Source organism: Ambystoma mexicanum, chromosome 1q (genome assembly GCF_040938575.1).
Source record: "Ambystoma mexicanum isolate Mex_15411 chromosome 1q, UKY_AmexF1_1, whole genome shotgun sequence".
In the NCBI taxonomy this organism is placed as follows: Eukaryota; Metazoa; Chordata; class Amphibia; order Caudata; family Ambystomatidae; genus Ambystoma; species Ambystoma mexicanum.
In genome coordinates this window covers 1,319,537,414-1,319,560,836 of record NC_090922.1, presented here as the reverse complement: position 1 = coordinate 1,319,560,836, position 23,423 = coordinate 1,319,537,414, and the positions used below count along the sequence as shown (strand labels likewise).

At 41.5% G+C, this 23,423-nt stretch overlaps 1 protein-coding gene across 1 annotated transcript in view; it reads left to right on the top strand.

The window, feature by feature from the left end:
- ECHDC2 (enoyl-CoA hydratase domain containing 2) overlaps nucleotides 1-23,423 on the top strand; it is a 190,342-nt gene that overhangs the window by 72,294 nt on the left and 94,625 nt on the right. The window contains exons 5-7 of the mRNA XM_069642179.1: nucleotides 5,839-5,931; nucleotides 13,250-13,306; nucleotides 13,482-13,669. Of these exons, the coding sequence (XP_069498280.1) occupies nucleotides 5,839-5,931; nucleotides 13,250-13,306; nucleotides 13,482-13,669 (338 nt within the window). The remainder of the gene's footprint in view (nucleotides 1-5,838; nucleotides 5,932-13,249; nucleotides 13,307-13,481; nucleotides 13,670-23,423) is intronic.

Sequence of the window (23,423 nt, the reverse complement as noted above, 5' to 3'; positions counted from 1 at the left end):
ACTTATTTAAAATAAGCATGGACTAGGGGGGACGCCGCAGAGAGAAAAGATCATAGCAAGGTAATCTCTCTCCAGCTACACTTAAGGTGTTGGTGGCTTTGATCGGCTTAGTCTGACAAATTCGTTTGACCAAGGCCGAAAAAGAGGAAATAAGAAAGACTACAGTTTGAAGAAATATATGCGTATAATTTTGTAGCCGCTATCACGCAAGGCTGCGACTGCAATTTATTTTCTCCCATGGTAATTGACTCTAACGTGGTGAAACTTCTGTGATTTAAATAACAAACACGCAGTTGTTAAAGGCGTTTTCTTTGATATAATTGTGTTTTCCTTTCTTCTTGATCTCTTTATTTGTGTGCAAATGGAATACAATAAGGCTTGAAATGCAAGTGTTTAAACGACTAATTAAGTAAATTGTTGTCTGTCCTTGAGAAACCAGCTACGCTACAATACTTTGTAACCACTGTCCTTAACTAAAAAGCCCATTGGTATAAAGATATTTAAAAAAATTCTTCTATGACATTATGCCTGCTGTGGAGAAAAATACCAGCTTCGAGTGCTGTTAGGGCGGCCACTGGGGAATGACTCCAACAATAAGAATATAAAAAACAAACTACATTCTATAGCGGCAGCGGTTAGAATCGTGGAGACAGTGTGGAATAAAAGTGGAGAGGTAGGAATTACTTCTTACCTAAAGCCAAGTTTGAAACAACTAAGTACCTCTGTTCTTGAATTAAGTGAAATTATAAACATAAATAGGACTGATACACAAGGCTCAATAGAAAATTCTGATCTAGAGCCATAGATAATAATTCACAATTAAATCTTTGCCTTGGACTCCAAAGTGATACTGTATAGTCTATATCTACAGTGCAAACAGCACAGATTGACATGGCTCTTTGTAATATACCAAATGATCAAGAAATTAATGTGTGTCCCTCTACAAATCTCTCTAAGTCACCTGACTTGGGAGGGAAAAAAAGTGGCAAGTGTTGTATGCTTCATCACCGGTTCATAACACATATTACTCATCATCTGATGAAGAGGAGCAAGCAGATCCTGAATACCTTGTAATACTAAAAGCTCTGTTTACCCTGTGTCACACCATCTATAGGGAACAACAAATATTTAAGGAAGGATAACTTAGTCAATGTAGTTTTGTGTAATGAGAGCCACACGACCAATAGAGAGACATCGCTAAGAGGCCCAAGCATAGAAAGGTTTGAAGAGCAGACAGTGATGAAAAATAATCTCGCACATATAAGTGACATGAATGAAAATAATGACTGCCTGATCCATATATAATGAGAACCAGACATTATTGTCCATGAAAGACCGGGAATTAATGAAAGTGAACACACACAAAAAACAACTATATAGAGGGAAAAACAAATCTCAGAAGAAGAAGAAAAAACGTTGTAGTCGGAGAACAAAAATGGAATCCTTGGGAGCTATTCAATCACTAGCTGAGACACCAACAAATCATGTTGCACTTGAAGAAACAACTGACAAGTTTATTGTAGTGCAAAAAAATAGCTGAAAATCCAAAAAGAGAACTAAAAAAAAATAAGATCAATGAGGGAGGACTGGACACCTGTTTAAAGAAGAAAATGGTATTAGGCCCAGTTGCTGCACAGCAAAGTTTAAACTAGAATAGCTCGACAGTTGAAACAGCGAATCCTCCCCAAACATCAAGAGGCGTATAATACAGAGCTGACTAAGGAAAAAAGTAAAGAACAAATTTCTTCTAAATTATAAGTACACAGATCCAGAATTCAAGGGAAAGAAATAAAAAAAGATTCCAAATGCCACAAAAATAAAAATATCAGACACTTCCGCAAGTACTAACAGCCCTTTCTTAAACAGAGCCAACGTACTTTAGCTCATTCATCAGATACCCCAATTATGGATTATTTCAACCACAGACATGGGCTTGGTAGAAATATTATACACTGTGACGGGTATGAATTGGGACATAATACATTTGGTATCAACTGTTATCACTGAATTAATATGATCTTACTCAGAAGAATGTACATAATTAGGTACAAAATTACAAGTGCAGAAGAAAAATATTTTGAAACTAAGAGAAAGTCAAAAGCCAGATTAGAAGAAAAATTATTATTTTTAACAGATCAAGCAATGAACATATAAGCGGAATACATTATCTTAGTACTAAATTCAAATAAGAATATGCCGTCTTATAATGAAAATGCCCTGGAAATAGAAACTGACTCTGAAAGTGCTCATTGACTGAAGTTTGCAGATAACAATTATTTTATGGAACACAAGAGGTTTTAGTTCTTTTACTAGCAACCCAGAAGGACTATTGTATTTACTTGAATTGGATGTATTTGCTTTACAGGAAACGTGGTTAGGATATGAATTTGCACTCAATGAATATCAGATTTTTCAGAAATGTACTAACCGTAATCTAAGAGGGAGGCCCTTTGGAGGCCTAATGATCAGAGAAAAAAGTACATTAGGTTTAGTGGAATGGGAAGCAACACATAAAAACAAACATATCCTAACTGCTACTATCACTTTACCAATGATGTGGGGAGAACAACAGATGCTCATTATAAACGTGTACAACCCCGCAGGAGGCCACTTTTCTTCTGTTATAATAGTAGAGGTGAAAAATGCATTAAGTGAATGGTACGAAAATAACCTAAAGCTATGTTCTTGATAATGGGTGATTTTAACTATCAGATGTTTGAATCTGACAAGTGAAGATTTGGATGATCTTTTAATCATTACAACTAATGCATTAATAGCGATTGACTATATAGAAGAGCACCCTACAAAATGAAACCCTTGGACAATCTTTATTACAGGTTGTTGACCATGGTAGATGCAAGCTCAAAATTATTTTCTCAGTTGAAACCGATAGAACTTAATGAATTGATTAGAGAAAATATTGAAAAACTAACCATCAGGATTCTGTAAAGGAATGGGCACGATTTCTAACCTATGGTCACTAATTTCTTGTTCATACCAATTTTAGAAAACATATGTATATGCTATCTAGACTAAAAGGCAGAATTTGATACAGTAAACTACCAAACATTATGGGATAAAAAAAAGTGGAATCTCCAACCCATGATATTATTCTTCTTAAAAGAGATCTATTCAGACACCAGTGTTTTAACTGAGCCTTTTCTACTGCCTTTCTATTACATCTACAGGTTGTATAGCAACTGAGATATTCGACATTACTGTTAATAATAAATCCAGTCAGGATATTCTGCATTGGACATCCAGGTGATTATTGTAAAAAGTTTTCTCTCAAGAGTTAAATGACAGTTATCGGTGAGAACCTAAGATCTAATTACTGTATCATATATTGTAGACGAATCAAAGATTAATGGCAATGAAGAGGGCTAACAAATCCTGAAGAAGGGGACACCCAGAAACGCGTTGAGAAAACATTTATTATCACTTCCTATGGATATAACATGTGAAAAGTTAATTTTGTAGAAAGTGTGATAAACACATTGTATGCCTACGAACTATATTTTTGAATGTGACTTCAAAATGAATACATTTATGTTATCAGGTTCATTAAGATCGGATGATGAATGAATTGAAATTTATATCTATAACAGATAATTTAAAAATTAAATTAAAATTGATGGTTTCCATCACTCTGTTTTACACTGACAGTGTCAAAAATCAGTTTTTCTCACAAATTTCTCTTTTCTGAAAGAAACTTAGTATTACCGTTGTGTAAAAATCTTGACTGTCTCTACAGTTTAAAGGGTGTGCAGGGGACGGGAGAGTTCCACAAGTTTGTGGACAATCTGTTCATTTTACATAGGTTAAAACAACCCAGTGTCAAGGTTGTTATTCTCCCCGGCACCACGCTAATTTTCTACAAATTCTGTAAAAATCTTTAATCCAGGTGTGCGCTAGGCAATACAAAAATTGGATTCTTGCGGTTAGAATGAACCAGGAAGGGGAACTATCTAGGAGTATATTGACAAACCATGGCTTAAAGCAAGGTTTTCCACTAGCGCCCATATTGTATCATTTTTCCTCCCCGCATAGGCAATCTGCATGTATCATGGCTGGCCTATGCGGATGATACTATCCTCCATGACAGAACTTAAATAGGACTCCAACGAAGTTTGGGTGCACTTTATAACTATTCGAAAGGAAATTTGGCTAGGGAATATCTAAAAAAAAAAAAAAAATTGGGATGATTTCCTCCAAAAACAGACATTGAAGTAACTTTAATTGGAAGATCCAGGAAGAGCATATAGATATAGTACGGCCATGCATATATTTGGGAATTAAGATTACAGACTATTTGAGAGCTTGTAAATTGCAAAAAAGTATCCCTCTTAAAGTAGAGAGAACATTTTAATGTGGCTCTTTAACTTATTAAAAATCAAGTTTGATACTCAGTTGAAGGGTTTTTGTCCCTAGTGCACTTTATGGATTAGACAATTTCACACAGAAAAAGACAAAGTGGCTGAAGACACTAGAGAGTTGACTTTTGGCGTAGAGCATTGGAACTTCCCAACACTACATCAATAGAGGCAATATATTGCGGAATGGGGATGGGTTACTTATGCACCTTGAAGAGAAATGGGTCTGGTATTTTATTATTTAAAAGTGTTGATGGAGGGAGAAGATCCAGTGTCCATACTAGCCAACTACATAAGATTACTCAACTCTGACAGCGCTCTGAGTGTATTGAAAGATTGTTTTTTTTATACTCTGCTGCCAATACTATGTTAAATTTGACAATTTATCACATTTAGTTGCAAATTTTCGAAAGAGATAAACTAAATTAGTATTCAAAGGCAACAATTTTACATTTCTACTCTTTATTAACACAATATGAAATAAGTAATGTTATAACAATGTATGAAGTATGTGAATGCATATCTGGAAATGTATTGATAATATGAATTTTTAATAGGGTTTTAAGAATTTATAGTGATTGAATATTTTATAGAATGGTATAACATTTTGTGTATGTAATACTGTTTTATTGTATTTATGTAGTGTTAAAAGGTTCAATTAACCAAAACACTTTAGCTGGAGTGATTGCAGGTCCCTTCATCTTTATCTAAACACTCAAAGAAGAAGAAAAACACAGAGCTATTTGTCACTGAATCTCAGAATCGCACACAAAACATAAAACGCTAAATTATGCTAAACAGAGGTTACACCCAGGCACACTTGTTATAGTAAAACAAAAAGGAAACCTGAAGTACAGGTAGGTAATGATCGAATAGAGACAACAATCTATAAATTTGGAGTGCCCAGCACATGCAATCTTTGAAAGCTGCGCAAGACTGGATCTGCCAACAATGTGATCAAAAGCTGGTGGACAATAAGGCCTAGTTCCACGTACACTGTTCCAAATGTAATGAAACAAGGGAAACGTACGAAGAACAAATCTCCTGAGACTGAGTAACACATCTAAATCCTGCTAAGAGAAAATCCAGAGACGGCAAAAAAACCTGCAGAATGCCTGAAAGCCTCTGACTGCTTCGGAAAGTCGGGAGTGGGTGTTTATAATACATTTTATTGTACGATAGTTAACCTGCAGCTTTGGCAAAACTGCTAGCAACATGAGTCATACCAACAAAGCATAGAACTGAGCTTTTGTGTATAGGATTAGAATTGTAATATCAAAAGTATACAGAGAATTCCATCAACACACATGAAAAATGTTCCTCTGCTTCCCATTCTCTCCTTTTCCTGGCCCTTTATTTACTGTGTTGCTCTTAAAACCCACTTCGATTGCTGGTGAAAGCTAATTCTGGGAGGGGTGTGTGTTTCTCGTTGTGCATCATTGAGAGTCTGTTCTTCTTTCATTAGCTGCCTTGCCGATGCCTACCATTGCTGCTCTTGACGGGTCTGCCCTCGGAGGAGGTTTGGAGCTGGCGTTGGCTTGTGACCTTAGGGTAGCGGGTATGTACAAATACATCAATAATCATTCTGTTGTCAAATGGCAAGGACTGTACTTATGAGACAGCTGCTGTGTATCTTTTGTTCAAAACTTGCATGGCATTTTAATGACCTAAGCAAATAGGTCTGTGTCTCTTTCTTGAGAAAACTGTGCCACCTCCACTATGCAAGTAGCACAACTTGAGATGTTTTAAACTGTTGCTGGCCCATGAAAAGGTAATACTATCATGCTATATGGGGTGAGACCAACAAAGGGTGAACAATTGGTCCAAGAATGACCAGATAAGAAAGGTAAGTGCCAAATGGAGCGGCAGCAATCCTACCAATGGTCCACTGGAAAACAGGGTTTTGCTTTTGAAAACACTTTAAAGTAGAACAAAGCAGTAGAGCAATGTGAAGCAATGTCCAATGTGTTTTATTCTTTTATTGAAGAATTTACTACGCTTTTTATTTTAAAATTTTGTTTTCCTCCACCCTCTCCCAATCGCACATTGCCTCGCCCAAATGCCTGCCTGACTTTTCCAGCAAAAATGTGTTAATAATATTGCAGTAAAAGAAATCTGTAGTGAAATTTAACATTTACGTTGGTTCTCAGAAGTGGCAGCACTTTGCAAACTATTTGGATAGTATATAAAAATTACATACATTTTATAGTGAACTGCATGTGGAAGTCTTGACCCAAATTATCTAATTGCTTTTTTAGTGTGTCCAAGTGTGTTTCAAGTTCTGTGGCCCCAATTGTAGTTAAATCTTATTTTTTTAATTAATTAAACAGAAAGGTACACACCAGTTTTAAATTGCGAAACGTTTATAGTAGCCCTGTACCTCACATGCAATCGCGCTTGGATCCTTCTCTAATGTGGTGTTGGATCACTGTTGGGGTAACCAAGAAGACAAGTGGTTCAATGGCAGCCTCCAGCAGAAGCAGCAATAGTTGCCTGGTGGCTGGCCTCAATACCCAGTGTTGGAGAATGATGGAGAAACTGGTGAATGCCCTTTTCAGCAGCGGGCGCCGAATGTTTGGTTTCAAAGGAGAGGCTCCTACTTCAGTTATTTTACTGGCAAGAAAGATGGGATCTCATCATAAGTGGGTACCGTTAGGTGGATTTTCCTTCTTGAGTGTAATTCTCCCCATTTTGTGAGTCCCCCAGCATTTTTGCTGGACGATTGGATTTTTGAACTAATTCTCCTTAGTGAGTGGGAAGCTTTTTCCACACGCATTCCTTTACTCTAACCTTGGACCCCTCTTGACCTCATTTGGGTACTTTTTAACAGGGTCATGCTTTCCTCTGTGTTTCCTGGCATCTACATTTTATTATTGTAGCCCACAGCACTTTCTGTGCAGTGTTGCAGGAAGCTCCTTGAGCTTTCCTTTTTTATTTTACCTGTGTTAACACAAGTTACCAGGATTGGAGGGCACCCTTTTGCCTCTCCTGTATTTTATTTTGTGAGATCAACACACTTAACCTTATGTGGATTGCTGCAGGGAAGGAGACATTGCTTCCCCTTTCTCACTGTTCCAGTAGTGTGAGTTACTGCTACAAGTTCATCTGACAGGCTGGTGGCAGTGTACCTTTTTGCATGACTTTTGTGGACTTTTATCGCAGACTGCCTTCGCAGATGTGACTGGGAACACTAGGGCCACCATTTGCCTAAAAGGGTGGCTGTACTTTTTTTATGCCCTTTTCATGATGACTTGTGAGCCTTCTTCAATCTGCCTGTGTGGGGGAGGCCTTTATGGGTCTTTTGTCTTTGGCAAGTTTCCCTTGAAAAGCTCACCCAGGCTCCCTGTTTCTCTGAAAGGACAGGAAGTGGGGGAGGTAACCGACATTCCCCTGATCTTTGTCCTGCAGTGTGCCTGCCTGGAACCAGTTCAAACTGGGTGGCTGGCTGTCCACTTTGGGCTTGCACAGACTTGGATAGACTTGCGTAATACCCTGGCACTTTTGACTGTCAAAAACAACTTCTGTTGCAGAACTCTGAATTTAACCCCCTACAATTATTTTTAATTTTGTTTTGTTTTTTTATAACGCGCTTAATACCAGAGTTCGCTTTCTAAGCGCGGATCTTGCAAGACCAGCATGTTGCCCCTGTTCACAAAACCATGGCTTTCGTGCAAATGTAACTAATAGTCCAATCAATAACATTCCATGAGAAACTGAGATAGAATGCTTGTTTACTAAAGGCCCCATATACAGAATATACAGAATATAGGGCATGACCTCTTTTTTTTCATTCAGTCTTCCCCAAACATTGTGGTTGTTATTTGCTCTGATGAAGAGCAGGAGATGGACTGTATTACGCATGTGGGGACTTTTGGATTCCATGGTGCGGCCTGCTATTGTCACGTGAGCTATGTCTTTTGTTGTTTTGACAACCCTGGCTATCTTAAACCTTTGCAATGAGGTGTCTGTTCCGTTGGAAACCTAGTTTAGTTTGATAGGTCATAATCGCATGTTCCCTGTGCCAGTAGCCACAATGCAACTGTGATCACCACCAGGGACGTATTGTGGGTGGAGTGGTTATGGTGCATTGACCTTGCTCCTGGGCCTCTACAGGACTCTTGCACATTAGCATTGATGATCTTCCTGAGAGATTTGCTGACATAATCTCAACTTTTGGAATGTGTAAGTGATTTCAATCCAGCACACACCCAAGTCACGCCCAGCATGTAGTGCGCAAATGAAACCCTTATATATTATCTATAGGTTCAATATTCTGAACAATATCCCACTCATATCACACCCTTCTCCTGTGACCCCCCCTCCCGGTCACACATACATTTGGGTTGGTTTGGAACGGATAGCACTATGGTTAGAGGTTCCCACTGCAACACCCCTCAACCCACCCCTCAACACACCAATAGATAATTTAAGTAGAGGTGAGAAAAGGTATTCAGGAATAATACAAATCAAACAGAATGTCACTCCCACCTTCCCCCTTCAAACACAAGAGAAAAACGGAATTGAGTTTTCATCTTTCAGATGGCTTTGAAATTGTCTTTGGAATTGGCTGAGCAAAAACACCAAATGTTGTCAAAAATACTTAAATTATCATAAATTCCTATGGGAGCCGCTTTGAACAGATGCAAACAATCACAAGCAATGATTTAGTCAGAGGAAAACATTTGAAATCTCAAAGTCCAAGTGGGAAATAATTTAAAGCTACTTCACACGTGTAAAATTTCTCAGAATGTCAAATCGCGGCAAACCTTTCCATATGCGATATTCGCTATAACGGGCCAATTGCACTGTTTAGCGTTCTATGGATAGCTAAGGATGTTGGGTACAAGTAGGAGTTGAAATTTCGCTTCTATCATAAAAACGGAGGGAGTTAGATGTTTTAAAAATATGAGCAAAAAATGAAAACAGCAATGCGCTTTTGAAAATGACAGATGGATTTGATTACGCTATATTATTTCTATGAAAAAGAGAATGCCACATATGGATCTTACAGTCACGTGATCAGCATGACCCGCCTGTTGAGGATACTCTACTTCTTCCTAGGATTTACTTTAGTTATTCAAAATCATTAGGAAGTTAACACAGATGAGAGAAAAGTCAGTGCAAATATAGTCCTGGCAATACTAGGGTCTGAATTAAAGATGGGATGGGTTTGAGATTGGGATCATACAATGCAGATATATTATGGGTCACAGTTCTTCCTATTAATACTTACAGAATAAGTTATTGAATTGGACCGTCAGTTCTGGTCATGGATTGGGTCTGTCAAGGAAGGACAGCACTTCAGGCACGGGACTGGATCAGCTAGGCCGGTTACCGGATTTGCACAGGAGGTGCTCTTCTTGTTTCTGGGTGTTTCAAATCAGCGGGATAGCGAGTTCCTCAGGCAAGCCAGAGAGTTTCAGGATACTAGTTCAAAAGGCCTTCCCACACCATAGTGCTCCACTGGGTTGTGAGAATAAGTTTGAGGATTTAGGCCTGGATGAAAGTCAATAGTTCGCTCCTGCTTGGCAGGAGTCTTGGCATCTGGATCTGGAAGGATGTTAAAGGCTGGATGTGGAATGCTGGATCAGAGTGCTTCGCCGGAATCGGGAAAGTGAGTGAATCAGTGAGTCCCTTTGTGTTGTCAGCTGTCTCTATTTATCTTTTCAAATGACATCACAAAATGGGTGTATGGGCGGCTTAACTAAGCTCGCCCCTTTGAGCTTGGATTGGATCAAGACCTCATCTCCGCCTTGCATCTGAGTGATTGGATCAAGGCCGGATGATGCCACATTTATGGTTTAGCTTTACAGTCCTTAGAAACCTCCCCTTAGGCACTAGTACCACAATCGGATTTTATCCTAACTACATATTTCTACATTGGTAATCTCTACAGAAATCACACACAAAGATTCCATATTTTATGAAGCATCTGTTCATCAAAATGCTGCAGCTGTGGGATCTTGTTTCACCTTTCTACAGAATTGTGTCCTTTTCGCCATGAACACATTTTCCAAACTTTCTGCATATTTCCACAAATGTGTGTTCAACATAGGGATGTATGTGTAAATTTTCCCAATTCTAGTATTAATACCGTTCACATTAAACCACATATCTTGCCATTCCTGTCCAGAACATGTTACACAGTTCTACAGCCTCTTGAAATGTACAGCCAAAAATGAAACTAACAGATCTGTATTTTTCACCACTTTGAATCACAAGTTATGAGTCTCTAACAATTGTTCATTCCTAACAACAAATGGTCCGCCCCTTTGTCTCTCCCTGGAGTCCAGGAGTGGCCCCCTCCTTTGGGAAATTCCTTCCAGGAGCAGTTTATGACCCTTTCACACCTCTGTTTCCGGGGCTGAAGGATTTGCCATTGTTCATTCTGTTTCTGTAAACAAGAGTCTGGCCTAACCCACAATTATCATCTACCAGTGAGTTTCTGCTGAGGGGACGTCCCTCCCCTTGGGAGAAACCTGTTTTTCCACTTCTTGCAGCTCAGCCAGGCTAATTTATTCTTAATTCCTTTAAAGTCCAGCAAAAATCAAATTTGTTGCATCAAACATAAAATTACTTTCTTAGCTTTAAATCTGTGGGATCAAAAACACAACTGAGATCTGTATTCCTTTCATCAACAATCCTTTTATGTTTGCTAACCCGGCAGACTTTTAGTTGAGATACTTTGAAGTTTCATCAGGATCTCATCTGACTACTGTCATTCACAGGTAGCCCAGGGTACTGCACACAGATTTGGACGGGGGCTCTCCGTTTACAGACAATCCAGTTTGTCTGAGGAAATGTTTTGCTCTTTACACTTTAGGACTTTGTATATTCGCCATGCTTCATTAGATTACATGAATTTTAGCGCCAAGCAAGATTTTGAATGTGAGAAGTGTTGTGTATAGGCATTTGGGAGTATTTAGCAACAAAGCAGATCTCATTTATAGGCACATTTTGGAGTTTCATTTGCAAAGCGCTGCTTCTCTCTCTGCACTCTGTTTGCTGGTCGTGGAGCCCAATGGTACCTTTTCTGCAGTGTGTGCTCTATCCCACCACATATGCACCATGGGAGGCAGGTTGCGCATCCATCTTTTTGTGCGTTTAAACCTGTGGTTCTGGAGGTTTTTGGCGCACACAAGAGTTTTGCCGGCATTGTTGCTGTTCCTTGCACCATAACTATCAGAGTGATGTCGCATAAGATAGCGGAGTGGGTCAATACATCCCACAGATCTCCCCCCTCCCGACTTGGTTTTGACCTCCCGTCAAGGGGAAGTCGGGAGATTGAGATGTTCTTTTCTGTCTATGTGGAGAAATTCAGTTGCTTCTCTCATCAGTGATTGAGGCGACCCGCTCTCCTTGCTGGTTCTGGTTGGGAGTATGGAGCGGCACTCCGGGCTCCTTGGGTTTTTCTTCCCGGTCCCCGAGTGGTCCTCCTTGGTGATTCTTGGGATGATTCTTAGTTCAAATGCTAGAAAATAGAACATAGCATGGTTATGGAAATGTTCCCACTACTGTGTCCATACGTCTTCGGGGGATGTCAGAAGTGGGGAAGACACTTGCATTGGTTAACAACTGGCAATATTCCCCATCTATGTTCACTAATGGTTTTAACAGGTGGCTTCTGTAGGTGAGGCCTGGGATGGTCACCTCTCCTCCATTTCTGAAACTCCATTTCCTACCGTAGCACTAGCGCTAACCAGAAGGCTTCCTTTAGGTTTGCCAGGACCCTGAGATTTACTCTCCAGTTGGGACCGGGCTTGGCAATAACTAGGGTCCAAATTTATCTCAAGTTGGTTGAGGAGGTCATGGCGCATATAAAAGGTGGAAGGAACACCTCTCACAACCCAACAAGTATGTATTATGCTTTTGTCATCCTTAGAAATTTTGATCATACAACTGCTAAGCAGAGGATGTTTGGAGCAGGCATTTCCAGGTCTCGTACCCATTGCTGCCCTGACTCTACGGCAGGTAGGGTCTGGTCTTTTGGGAGTTTTTTTAATAATGCTTCGCTGATGAAGCTTTCTTCGCTATTTAAGTCAACTCGGACGAGGACAGACTCCTTGTTTTCAATTTCCTACCTAACTTCAACACAGGAAAGCTAAGTGCAGATCTCTTCCTTTCATGGCCAATGTCCAGATGTTTTTTTCCTATAACTACATTCAGCCCAAGTTAGAATAGCCAATGGCGAGGAATCGTGGCAACAAGGAGCAAAACATCTGGAGGACCACTCGTCACACAAATAACTTTGTTTAGGTAGGGAAATATTTTTGGCAGGAAATCTGTGAGGTTGGCTTTCTGTACCTTTATGGGGGTCTTTCTTCCCATTGTGTCAGCACAGCTAGTGTTGGCTCAAATGATGAGAATGGCGGTGTTCCATTTTTATTTCTTCGGGCACTGATGTACAAGGGACGTTCTCAAGCAGGTGAATTGATGGTACATAGAAAACTGAAGGACACTTAGTGGTGTATGGTCGGAAGTGGCTTTATCAATATGTCTGTCAATACATCTGTCATTTGGCTAAATTACTTGGTGATCAAGGGCTACTGAGAAAAAGTCAACTTTGAAAGTCTTTCACTAAAAAGGTATTTTAATAATGGAACATGTGAGATTTGTAAAGCAGAACATTTTCCTAAAAGCATGAAGACAATCTCTGGGTTCACCATACTTTTATAAATGTTCATATGCTGCAAGTGTCCTTAGGTGTTTTCTGCTTGTTGAATGCTGATGTGTGCTTTTTTTAGATGATGTTGCATTTTCGTCATTGATATCTTGTGGAATATTAATACATTGTCATATTTAAAACGTAGCATGGTTTTATTAAGCTTTTCTGAAAAAATATATATTTTCTAACCATATTTTTCATTTTGAAATAGCTTCATCTGCGAAAATGGGACTTATTGAGAGCACAAGAGGACTTCTCCCAGGCGCAGGTGATGGAATTTCAAACATCATTCTCCTTATTTTTAGGTTTCTTCCAGGGCAGGTCATTGGCCACATCAGACATGCGGCTGGCCTGAGGGAATTGGAAGGAGGGTTGTTGGAGCACATAGTAGATGGAGCATTATCTGTATCATCTCCCACCTTCTCTTTGTCATTTGCTTGCAGGAGGCTCTCAGCGTTTACCCCGTCTCATTGGACTTGCTCTTGCCAAAGAATTAATTTTTACTGGCAGACAGGTGGATGGTGAGAAGGCACTCTCCCTTGGACTTGTGAACCATGCAGTGGAACAAAATGAGGCTGGGGATGCGGCGTACCACAGAGCCGTTTCTTTAGCTGAGGAGATTATTCCTCAGGTCAGTATCTATTCTCACTGCGCTACACTGGGGCTCAAACTGTGCTTGAGGCTCTTTGAGGCTTTCTTTTTTTTTACTTTGCCCTTTTTTTACTTTTTTGTTACCTTTTCCTTTGTTTTTATTATGTTGGCTCTGGTTCCTTAATTTATTGACATACGTTATGGATATTTTTTATTGTTTTATCCTTCCATTTCCTCTTGATTGCTTTTACCCCATTTGGCTCCTTGCACATTTAATCTAGTGCTACCTATATGCCTTCTCTCCCGCTTCGCGACTGTTGTAGTAGCTTCTTCTGGTGAAATTATGTTCCTACCGCCATGAACGATTTGAACATACATCTGTGTGGCTGGTGTTGCAGATGTGTGGTCAAGTCTGTCCAGTTCAGGCTACTGGATGATCCCAGGGATGCTTTCTCGCTGTGCTACTCCAGCGTATACCTCCAATCTTTTGCTTTCTTGTCTATTTATCATTATTGGTTTGAATGCAAAATTCATATAAATCTGGAATGTTGGCACTCTGCACATCTGTGTAGAGTTAGTTAAAGAATGGATCAGGGAAGGAGGCATATTTTAACACGTAGAAGTGACGATCCATCAGCCGTATTGGCAAGGCAGAGAGTCCTACAAAATTAGAGAAGGAACTTAAATCTTCCTAACTTGAAAGGTGCACTTTTTACAGGAAGTACAATTGCTGTGAATTTAATGGCCTTAAGCCACTATGGCGTAACCAGGAAATTCCTATATAGTGTACCTGCACCACCTGTGGTTTATCGAAGTAGCACTGGGCCTGGGGAAATGAGGCAACACCCTGTTGACATCATTGCCTCAAGGAAGTGTGGTGCTGTAATTTATGAAAAATGTATGTTCTGCAGCTGATGTGTTTTGTGGATAGAATGCAGGAATTTGCAACAGGAAACAAGAAGATCTAGAGATTGGTGACATGTGGTCTCTCCCTCCGAGACTAAGTAGAAGGGTAACAATGCAGCACCCAGGATACATTGCAGCCTAACAATATAATTTTTAGGCAGTGCCTGGTAGATGCTAATCTTTTATTGCTTGGCTAACACGCATCCATCTATGGCATACATTCTATTTGTTTATTCAGCTTTGTAGCAGGAGGACCAGCCGCTAAGGGGCGTTACATGATTTTAACATTCATACAGTCCTTGCATAGATGTCTATGAAAGTTAATTCACTAATGTGTGTGTACTTGTAAGGATTTTTTACGTATCCCCCCGTCCCCCAGTATAAAGAAACAAATAGGGAGTCAGTCCAATCTATGGGAAATGAGTTATGAGTGGGGTTTTAAGAGCAGGTAAATTGAAGCCAGGTGGTACAGGTATGCAAGCTAAAGGGAAGAAGTGGATGCATTGTGGAGGATAGCTCAGCGGCAACGTGCTCGCCTTGGACGCAAGACGACACGGAGCACCACAGGTTCGATTCTTGGGTCCGCGCTTAGAAACCTCTGTGTATTAAACTTGTTATAAATAAACTATCCTATTATTGGAATAAAAGAACTGAGATAGTAATGGTCTGTTATCATCTCTTGGGTGTTATAGCACAGACTATACTAGAATTGATTGATGGGCGTAGGATATCCTTAGGATGTTGTTTCATGGAGGGCCGGTACTACAAGGGGTATGTCTGCTGCACAGTGACCAAATTGGCTTTTGTCACTCTTGTGAATAGAGTGTTGCATCTTGCCCTTTTCTGGTTGTGGTGATGCTGGGGCTAGCTGTACGTCACAGGCAGGAGGGACTGTTCAGTAATGGAAAGGGGTGAAGCTACGTCTATGGTTTGCTAATACTAGTGTGACTGTATTGGAGATCGGCATTGATGAGCCCTATCTAGGTTGCAGTCTCTGTTTATGTTCTAAATGGGGAGGCAGAGGATGGTGATATCCCTCATGAAGTTCCTGAAGAGGAGGGTTTTCAAGGTTTTACAAAACCAGAGGAGTGATTATGCATAGCAACAGAAGGGGGTGGGGAGTGCTGAGTATTGGTAATCTGTGGTTTACTCAAGAGAAGGATAATCGTGTGCTTTGACACTTCCTAAAGGAAGAGATTTGTAAGCACTGCATAGAAACAGCACAGGGAAGTTAGTTCCAGATTATCTGGGTACAACTTGGCTGCTCAAAGCCATGTGATAAATCCACTGACTCTGCTCATGGGAGAGGCTATCTGCCGGAGGACCACATGGGTGAAGACTAACTCCAGGGAGGTAGGGAACCCATAGTGCAAAATAACCAGAAGACCTTAACTCCTCATGACACCCATACGCCTATACAATATACCTGTATGTCCCATTGCAGCATAGAGGAAGAAGGAGTAATGAAGATGACTAGAGGCAGGAAGTCAACGCTGCGCTCTCGTCTTTGGAAACTTTCAACCTCTGCCGGGAAGTTTAAAACTGACACAGCTGATGGCAATGAGGAAGCATGGCATAGAAAAAGGCTGTCAGTAATCTATGAGAGCGCTTTAGAGGATGCGAGAAAGCAGAAGAGTGTGATTTGCAGCAAGGATAGATGGTATGAGGAGAAGCTGTGCTGAAAGCAGCCTGCCAGACGGGAGCAACAGGAGCTGTCCGGAGTCAGAGAGATCAGAGCAAAGACGGACCGGCTGACCGGACGAACACAGAGTTAGTGGACCACATGAGAAACGAGGGGAAGCCATGAACACTGTCAGAGACGCCTGGTACACCCAGGGAGACGAAATGGATCACTGGGGCAGCTGACAGCAGATGGTCTGCCGCTTTGAGAACGCAAGAGGAACTCATTGAAATTAACAACCAACTGATATAAATAAGAATATTATGAAAAGAGGGTCGGTGACCCAATATTCTGAAGAAGAGGATGATGTGTATATGAGCCTTAATGAAACCGAAACAAAGGCAAAAATCTTAACAAAAGCAACTGTTGTAAATATTGACAATGTTAAAAAGGGGTCGGAGACAAAACCCTTAAACTGAGGAGACGAGGTGAATGTTGGAAAGGGGTGAGTGACCCAAATGTGGAAAGCTTTTGTGAACTGGATAAAAGAAAGAGTAAATAAAGGAGAAAGCCTGGGATTCCTACTCAAGAGAGACATATAAGGAGCAAAGTGATACCCTGGCAGGAGAGTAAAACAGGAGTAAGAAGATGAGCAATATCCTGGCAGGAGAGTAAACCAGGAGTAAGGAGTGAAGCAATATTCAGGCAGGAAAGTACATCAGAAGAAAGAAGAGACGTAAAGTGATATCCTATCAAGGAACTAAACCAGGAGTGTGAAGACAAATAAACTTGTAGTTGTAGATGCAAATAGAAAGACTCTTACCCTTTTTATGGACTGGAAAGAAAGTCAAAAATACCCTGGCACCAGAGTATACCAGGGATAAAAAAAACCTATGTGTAAAGGAAATACAAAAGAAGATCAATGTTTTCTTAATATTCAAAAGGGCATGGAACTGCCAGAAGGACTCTAGGGGAAGGGAGACCCCTTTATTCTGATGGAAACTTTATTACTTTTCTGTTCTGCACCTTAGGACTTTATCTAAAGAACATTTGAACCAAGCTACACATCTATAGCTAACCATAAAATCATTGTGCAATTTATATTGAGGTTGGAGTTTAAGTGTCAGCTTAGGATTCTTGGACACAGGACGGAGGATGCTGTTTTGTTTAACATTCTGACACAGGTGGTCGTTACTTTTGTTGAGAAGGTAAACCCCTCTTCGGGTTATGGATAGATAGGATTTCTCCCAAACGTTCTCCTTATTTTCTAGAAATAAGTCTATAACAATCATTCAACATGCTCTGCGTCCTAGTCTTACTCTTTATCCCTAAATTACAACTAATAAAGAGGTTTCAAGGTGAAGTTGGTCTTTTCTCAGACGGTCTCGTAAGATGCTAAGTGTGTTTTCCGGATATTTGGGGAGTGGGGAAGTAAGTCTTTAAAGGTTAAGAAAGCTTGCTTAAATGTTTATGCTGTAATAGGGAGCGAACAGTGGGAGGGCAGGAATCGAGACTAGTTTGATGCCATTCTTGTCCTTTTTGCCCTGTTAGATAGCTAGCTATACTCAAAGTAGATTAGGAATGCATTAACATTTAACATGTGTTGTAACGGTGCAGAAGTAGAGTCGGGGAACAAAGGTGCCATGCTTATTGGCATACACTTTTTTATTGAACTTAAAAGTAAAGAAAACAAATACCCTACCTGTGCCATATAACTAAGAGGGGTTTCCCTACCTCAAACAAAATTAAGGAAGATGTCAAAAGGTCAGTCAAAATGAAGTAGTCTAATGTACCAAACCTATGTCCGTCCCTTAGACTTAAACAGAAAACCTATAACTAAGAATATATCATTCCTATAACAGGATGACTCCCTCCTTTGGGATATTTCAGGTAGTTCATAAATAGGGGGGGAATATTCTTCTTCCCTAGCCGTCTCTAGGCTTTTAATCTCTCTCTCTCTCTCTCTCTCTCTCTCTCTCTCTCTCTCTCTCTCTCTCTCTCTCTCTCTCTCTCTCTCTCTCTCTCTCTCTCTCTCTCTCTCTCTCTCTCTCTCTCTCTCTCTCTCTCTCTCTCTCTCTCTCTCTCTCTCTCTGTCTCTCTGTCTCTCTCTCTGTCTCTCTCTCTGTCTCTGTCTCTGTCTCTGTCTCTGTCTCTGTCTCTGTCTCTGTCTCTGTCTCTGTCTCTGTCTCTGTCTCTGTCTCTCTCTCTCTCTCTCTCTCTCTCTCTCTCTCTCTCTCCTCCTCTCTCTCTCTCTCTCTCTCTCTCTCTCTCTCTCTCTCTCTCTCTCTCTCTCTCTCTCTCTCTCTCTCTCTTCTCTCTCTCTCTCTCTCTCTCTCTCTCTCTCTCCTCTCTCTCTTTCCCCCCCCCCCCCCAGACCTTCCCAGCAAAATTCCAAAAGAACCCTGGGAAGATGTCTATCTTACCCAAGCCTTTCTCATGCTCTCCTTTTCAATAGTCTTTTCATGACTTGTGCCAAGGGATCTCTTCCCCTGGACTTCTTGTTTCTCAAGATACGGGTCCCCAACCATTATTTCAACTCTGTCTCTTCACTACACCGGTTCACTGTCCTGCAAGGCCTCTCTGATTCTCTTTGGGGTGCTCCTTCACCCCCTCCGTTCTCAACTGGTCTCCCTTCGGTCCCACAGGGATGAGGTAGATGTCTCTGCACTTCCTCCCAACCACAGCCCCTGGTGTCTTTCTCTGCCTTCCGGTCCCTGTCTGCGTACCTTTGCTCTTGGTCTGCAAGGGAACTGCCCTTGGCAACCCCAATAAGCTTCTGCATCTTCCCCATGGATCTCGCAGACTTCTTCATGCTTTTAGCGGCTCCACCACGCTGGTATACTGGTAAGCTTCTGCTGCTTCCTCTGGGATCTCAGACTTCTTCAGCTTTCGCCGGCTCCACCACACTGGTTTCTCACCACGCATTGGGCCTCACCTGGACCACTCCCCTGGCCTGGATTCTGCCACTGAATGCTAGATCTCCCAACAACCAGGTAGGTCATTGCTCTTCTCCATCTTCTCGTTCTAGGCGTTCAGTTCTGCAGACGGTCCTCTCCATGCTGCTCTGCTTAAGCTGCTCCAGGTCTGGACTGACAACGAGGCGAGACCTACATCAGTTTTTATGCCTGATTGTCTTTTTATCTTCCAATAGCCATGTCACAGTACTATTTGCATGATGCACATGTATAAGGAAATTATTAAAAGAAAGAGGAGAGGGGGAGGAAGGGCTTATCTGATCCCTATTGGTATGCTTGGGTGATAGAAGTCTGGCCGAATGATGGTGTGGATACTGCATTCTCTCTGGTCTGTCCTGATTTCTCCTATAGAGGGGGTCCCCACTCATGGGATCCTCACCTGAGTACCACCCCCAACGGGACTCTCGGGTAGCTGTCTCACCTTCCTGGCCCCGTGAGAAGAGCCCCCCCCCCCTGCCGGGGAGAAGTGAGGGATTCATCACAGTGTATAGAAAATGAATTATTAGGATAATCGGTGTTTTGTATTGCTGTTAAGTGAACTTGCAAATAATCTTTCTTTGTTTTTTAAAAAAAAAAAAAAAGACTTGGTTGATGTGATCAAATTAACATGCAATGGAGCTTGTTTGGCCTGCTGAATGTTGAATTCTTAACAGACGCATAACGACGTTTATAAAACCCTGTTCTGATGAAGCGAGCGTTACCATTCTCTTAAATGGAATTAAAGCCTTCACAACATACTTGGAATTGTGAACTGTTACATGGTCCCATCAGGAACCAAAACGAAATGGTTTGCTATATTTAGCTACGGATTTTTTACAAAGAATGGCAAGTCAAATCGACATTCTAGGCCAGGATGGTTCTCCAAAACTTTAATTGGGGACAATTTCCAGTTTCTGTCGAATAATTGTTGATGACAGGTCAGAACGTCTCGATGGTCAACAGATTTGTGTAACAGGTTTAGTATTGAAGTAGAGATGGTGGCAATGAGAAGTAGATGGAGCTTCATATAGTTGACACACAATTGTGTGCCTAGCTGTAGGGGGAGAGGAGAGCGAGGAGAAAATAAAATGGTGCAGCTCGGGCCTTCTTCTCTCAAGAGGCTCCAGGGAGAGGTGTCCCAAACAGTAATGGTAGTTCTAAAAGTTGGGCCAGCAGAGTACAGGGGCTGGATCCTGCCCCCCAAGAGGGGAGGGAGATGGTGGAAAAAAAACACAGTGCTGTATTGGCACTGGATGAACCCCAACAGCCTACCTGCGGCACTGGCTGAATCGTGTGGAGAAATTATGCCCTGCAAAACAGGCTATTGCTTCAGCCCCTGGAAGAAGGGCATCCTTTTCAGGCCTGCATTATATTAAACTTGTAGAGTTAAATCCCACAGCATTATATTAAACTTGTAGAGTTAAATCCCACAGGGAATAGCCTGTTGTATGTGGCTACTGGAGTTGCTGCATTTAATACCACAGCTAAAAGCCATAACAAGGAAGAATTTTAGCAGGCTGGAGTAACTAGCTCACAATCGTTATTTCTAACTGGGTTGTGGTGAATTTTGAATCTTCTTTTGTTCTGGAAAGTGTGTGTATACAAACATACAGGCTCTGACGGAACTGGGTTTTGACATAATGGTTTTCCACCCATTGACCACGCATTTTTATGAAGTTGCACCAGTTATTTGTACCTAAGACCTACCCCAGTTCAATGGTCTGGACAGGGCAGGCAGAAGGGGCATTGGTCTCCGGTCAAACAGGCACCACACTGACCAATAGATAGGAAGTAATGGAATTGCCTCTAGGTGCTTTCTTGGAATTTGAGGGGCCATGGTTCTTTCCCGAATTACCAACCTGCACTGGATGCGATAATGAAGTCACAAATATTTTGTTTACAAAAAACCTGGTTAACCTCACACTTTGATCTGGATGGATTCTCTACCTTGTTTTGACCCTCATTACATCCAGAAAAGGGGCGTCCAAAGGGCAGACTCTGTATAGGTGCTAGAACATGTATATGTCTTGTTGAATACCCGCCCTTTAAGTATCATCAGAACATACTCTGTGGCCAGATTCCTAACTTAAATTCTGGAATAAGGGCCACATTGGTAGTAACCCTTCATGACCCCTGCCCCCGGTGGGGACCAAACTACAGGTCTGAGGAAGGTGTTGATAGACGCTCTCCGGAATTGGTCGACAAAATTCCCAAAGGGTGGCATCATATTGGCCGGGGACTTCAACGTAGATTGCATGCAGGCACCTTAGATGGAGCACTAAGCTAATGCGGAGGAATGGACTGGATCCCAGGGCCAGGGGTTGGTGTGAGGCATTGGATGAGTTTGTTCTCTCCCCACTGAGGGCCAAGGAGGGTGAAAATCAAACTACATGGTCTAATGGTACATACTACATTTGTATTGACTTCATTTTCTTGAATGCAGTAATCCTGTAATACCTGCCAGAACGGACAACAATTCTAGTGCTTACTAGTGTTCATTTAATGCTTAGCATGAAGTGCGGTTTACAGATAAATAAGCCTATTATTGGCAGAGGGAACCCCACTGTAAACCCCCAAGGGAACAGGCTTCGGTGGCCGAATTCTAGAATGTAATGTTTTGATCTGACCCTAAAGGAGTTAGATTGGGATGAGGTTAAGCTTCTGATGCGCTGTGATTGGGAGGTGGGTATGTGGTGTCTTTGTTGTCACCTAACATCAGACATGGTACTATGACACACACCTTGGGTAGAGAAGGTTTGATATTGGTATTGCCAAGAAAAAGAAAGAGCTTAATGCCCTGATTTGTAAAACTAAACAAAGTAATACCATATTGGGGGAGAATAAGAAAAAGATACTGGCAAATGCGGGGCTGAGATTCAAGTCTTTGCTTAGATGTTATACATGGTGCAAACTCTGCTGCTTGGAAGTTTATTAATTAATTATCTCATACGAACAAACAATTCCAAGAAGTTCTGGCATTTGATTCGTACTAACGAGGCAGACAGGGCTGTAATGGAAGTTAGTAGTGTAACGGAGGCCCAATGTGGCATATTTATTCAGGATAATTTCTGGTTGGATTCAGAAGTGAGAGAAGGGGGGATTTGTTCTATGTGGTCTTCATTGGTCGCCAACTGTATTAAGGATATAGATTGGGAGTGTATGTTTGTCGGAATGAAACCCTTCGGGGCCAATGGCCCGGGTGGTCTGTCTAATCTGGTAATTAAGAGCGATCCAGTCTTTTGGGGCTCCTTGTTGCAACATTTCGTTCTCCACATGTGTGTTGAGGGAAGGATTCCACGTACGTGGAGGAGTTAGATACTCATTCCTGTACATAAGAAAGGCCCTTACAACTTGCCGGCTAACTTTAGACTTTTGCCGATGCGAGACTGCAGTGCTAAGCTATTTGCCTCCATTCTCCTTTCTCTCTTGACTGACTGGGTGAAGAGGGAGGGGCTTTTGCCCTTTCACCAGACAGGCTTTAGGAAGGGGAGTGGAACAATCGATCCTATCTGGGCACTTTTGACTTCAATGTCAGATGCCCATTCTTATACAGGATCTGCTCTGTACCTCGCCTTTGTAGACTACTCTGCAGCCTTTGATAATGTTATTAGATCAAGGCTGTGGGAGAAGCTGTAAAGGTGGAGTATAGACCCATCATTGCTGTATTTCTTCAAAGCACTTTACTCTGACACGGCGGTGAGTGCAAGAACATCACCGGAAGGAACCCTCACTAGGGCCTTTGATACCAATCGAGGGCTCAAGCAAGGGTGCCCTTTGGCCCACTTGCGTTATAATGTATATGCGTCAGTTAGCAGTAGCACTTAGTGGGGTACGTAATTTCCCACCACACTAAGCAAATGACATACTCCATTGTATTACGTATGTGGAGGATAGTCATTTTGGACCGAGCACCCATAGGGTTACAATACTCTCTAGAGGCTCTACATGTGTTTTCCAACAAGCTGGGTTTGAGTCACAACCCCACAAAAACAAAGGTAATGATTGTGGGTAGGGGGACCTATGGAGCGCCATCTTTTCAATGAAATTTAGCTATGGTCCATTCAAGTAGAGGAGTATAAATATCTAGGAGTGAGTATCAGATCAAAAATGACCTCAGTACATCTATCTGGCCTCTACCACTCAACTCCTCCTTCTTGGAGACTTCAACATCCACTTGGATGCCTCATGTCCTCCCTCTGCGACTCTCTCTCACTCACCATTCTCCCCTCTGGCCCGACTCACTCTGCAGGGCACACCCTCGATGTACTGATCTCTTCAGACCTTCCCCTCTGTCCCTCTCTCACCTCCTCTCT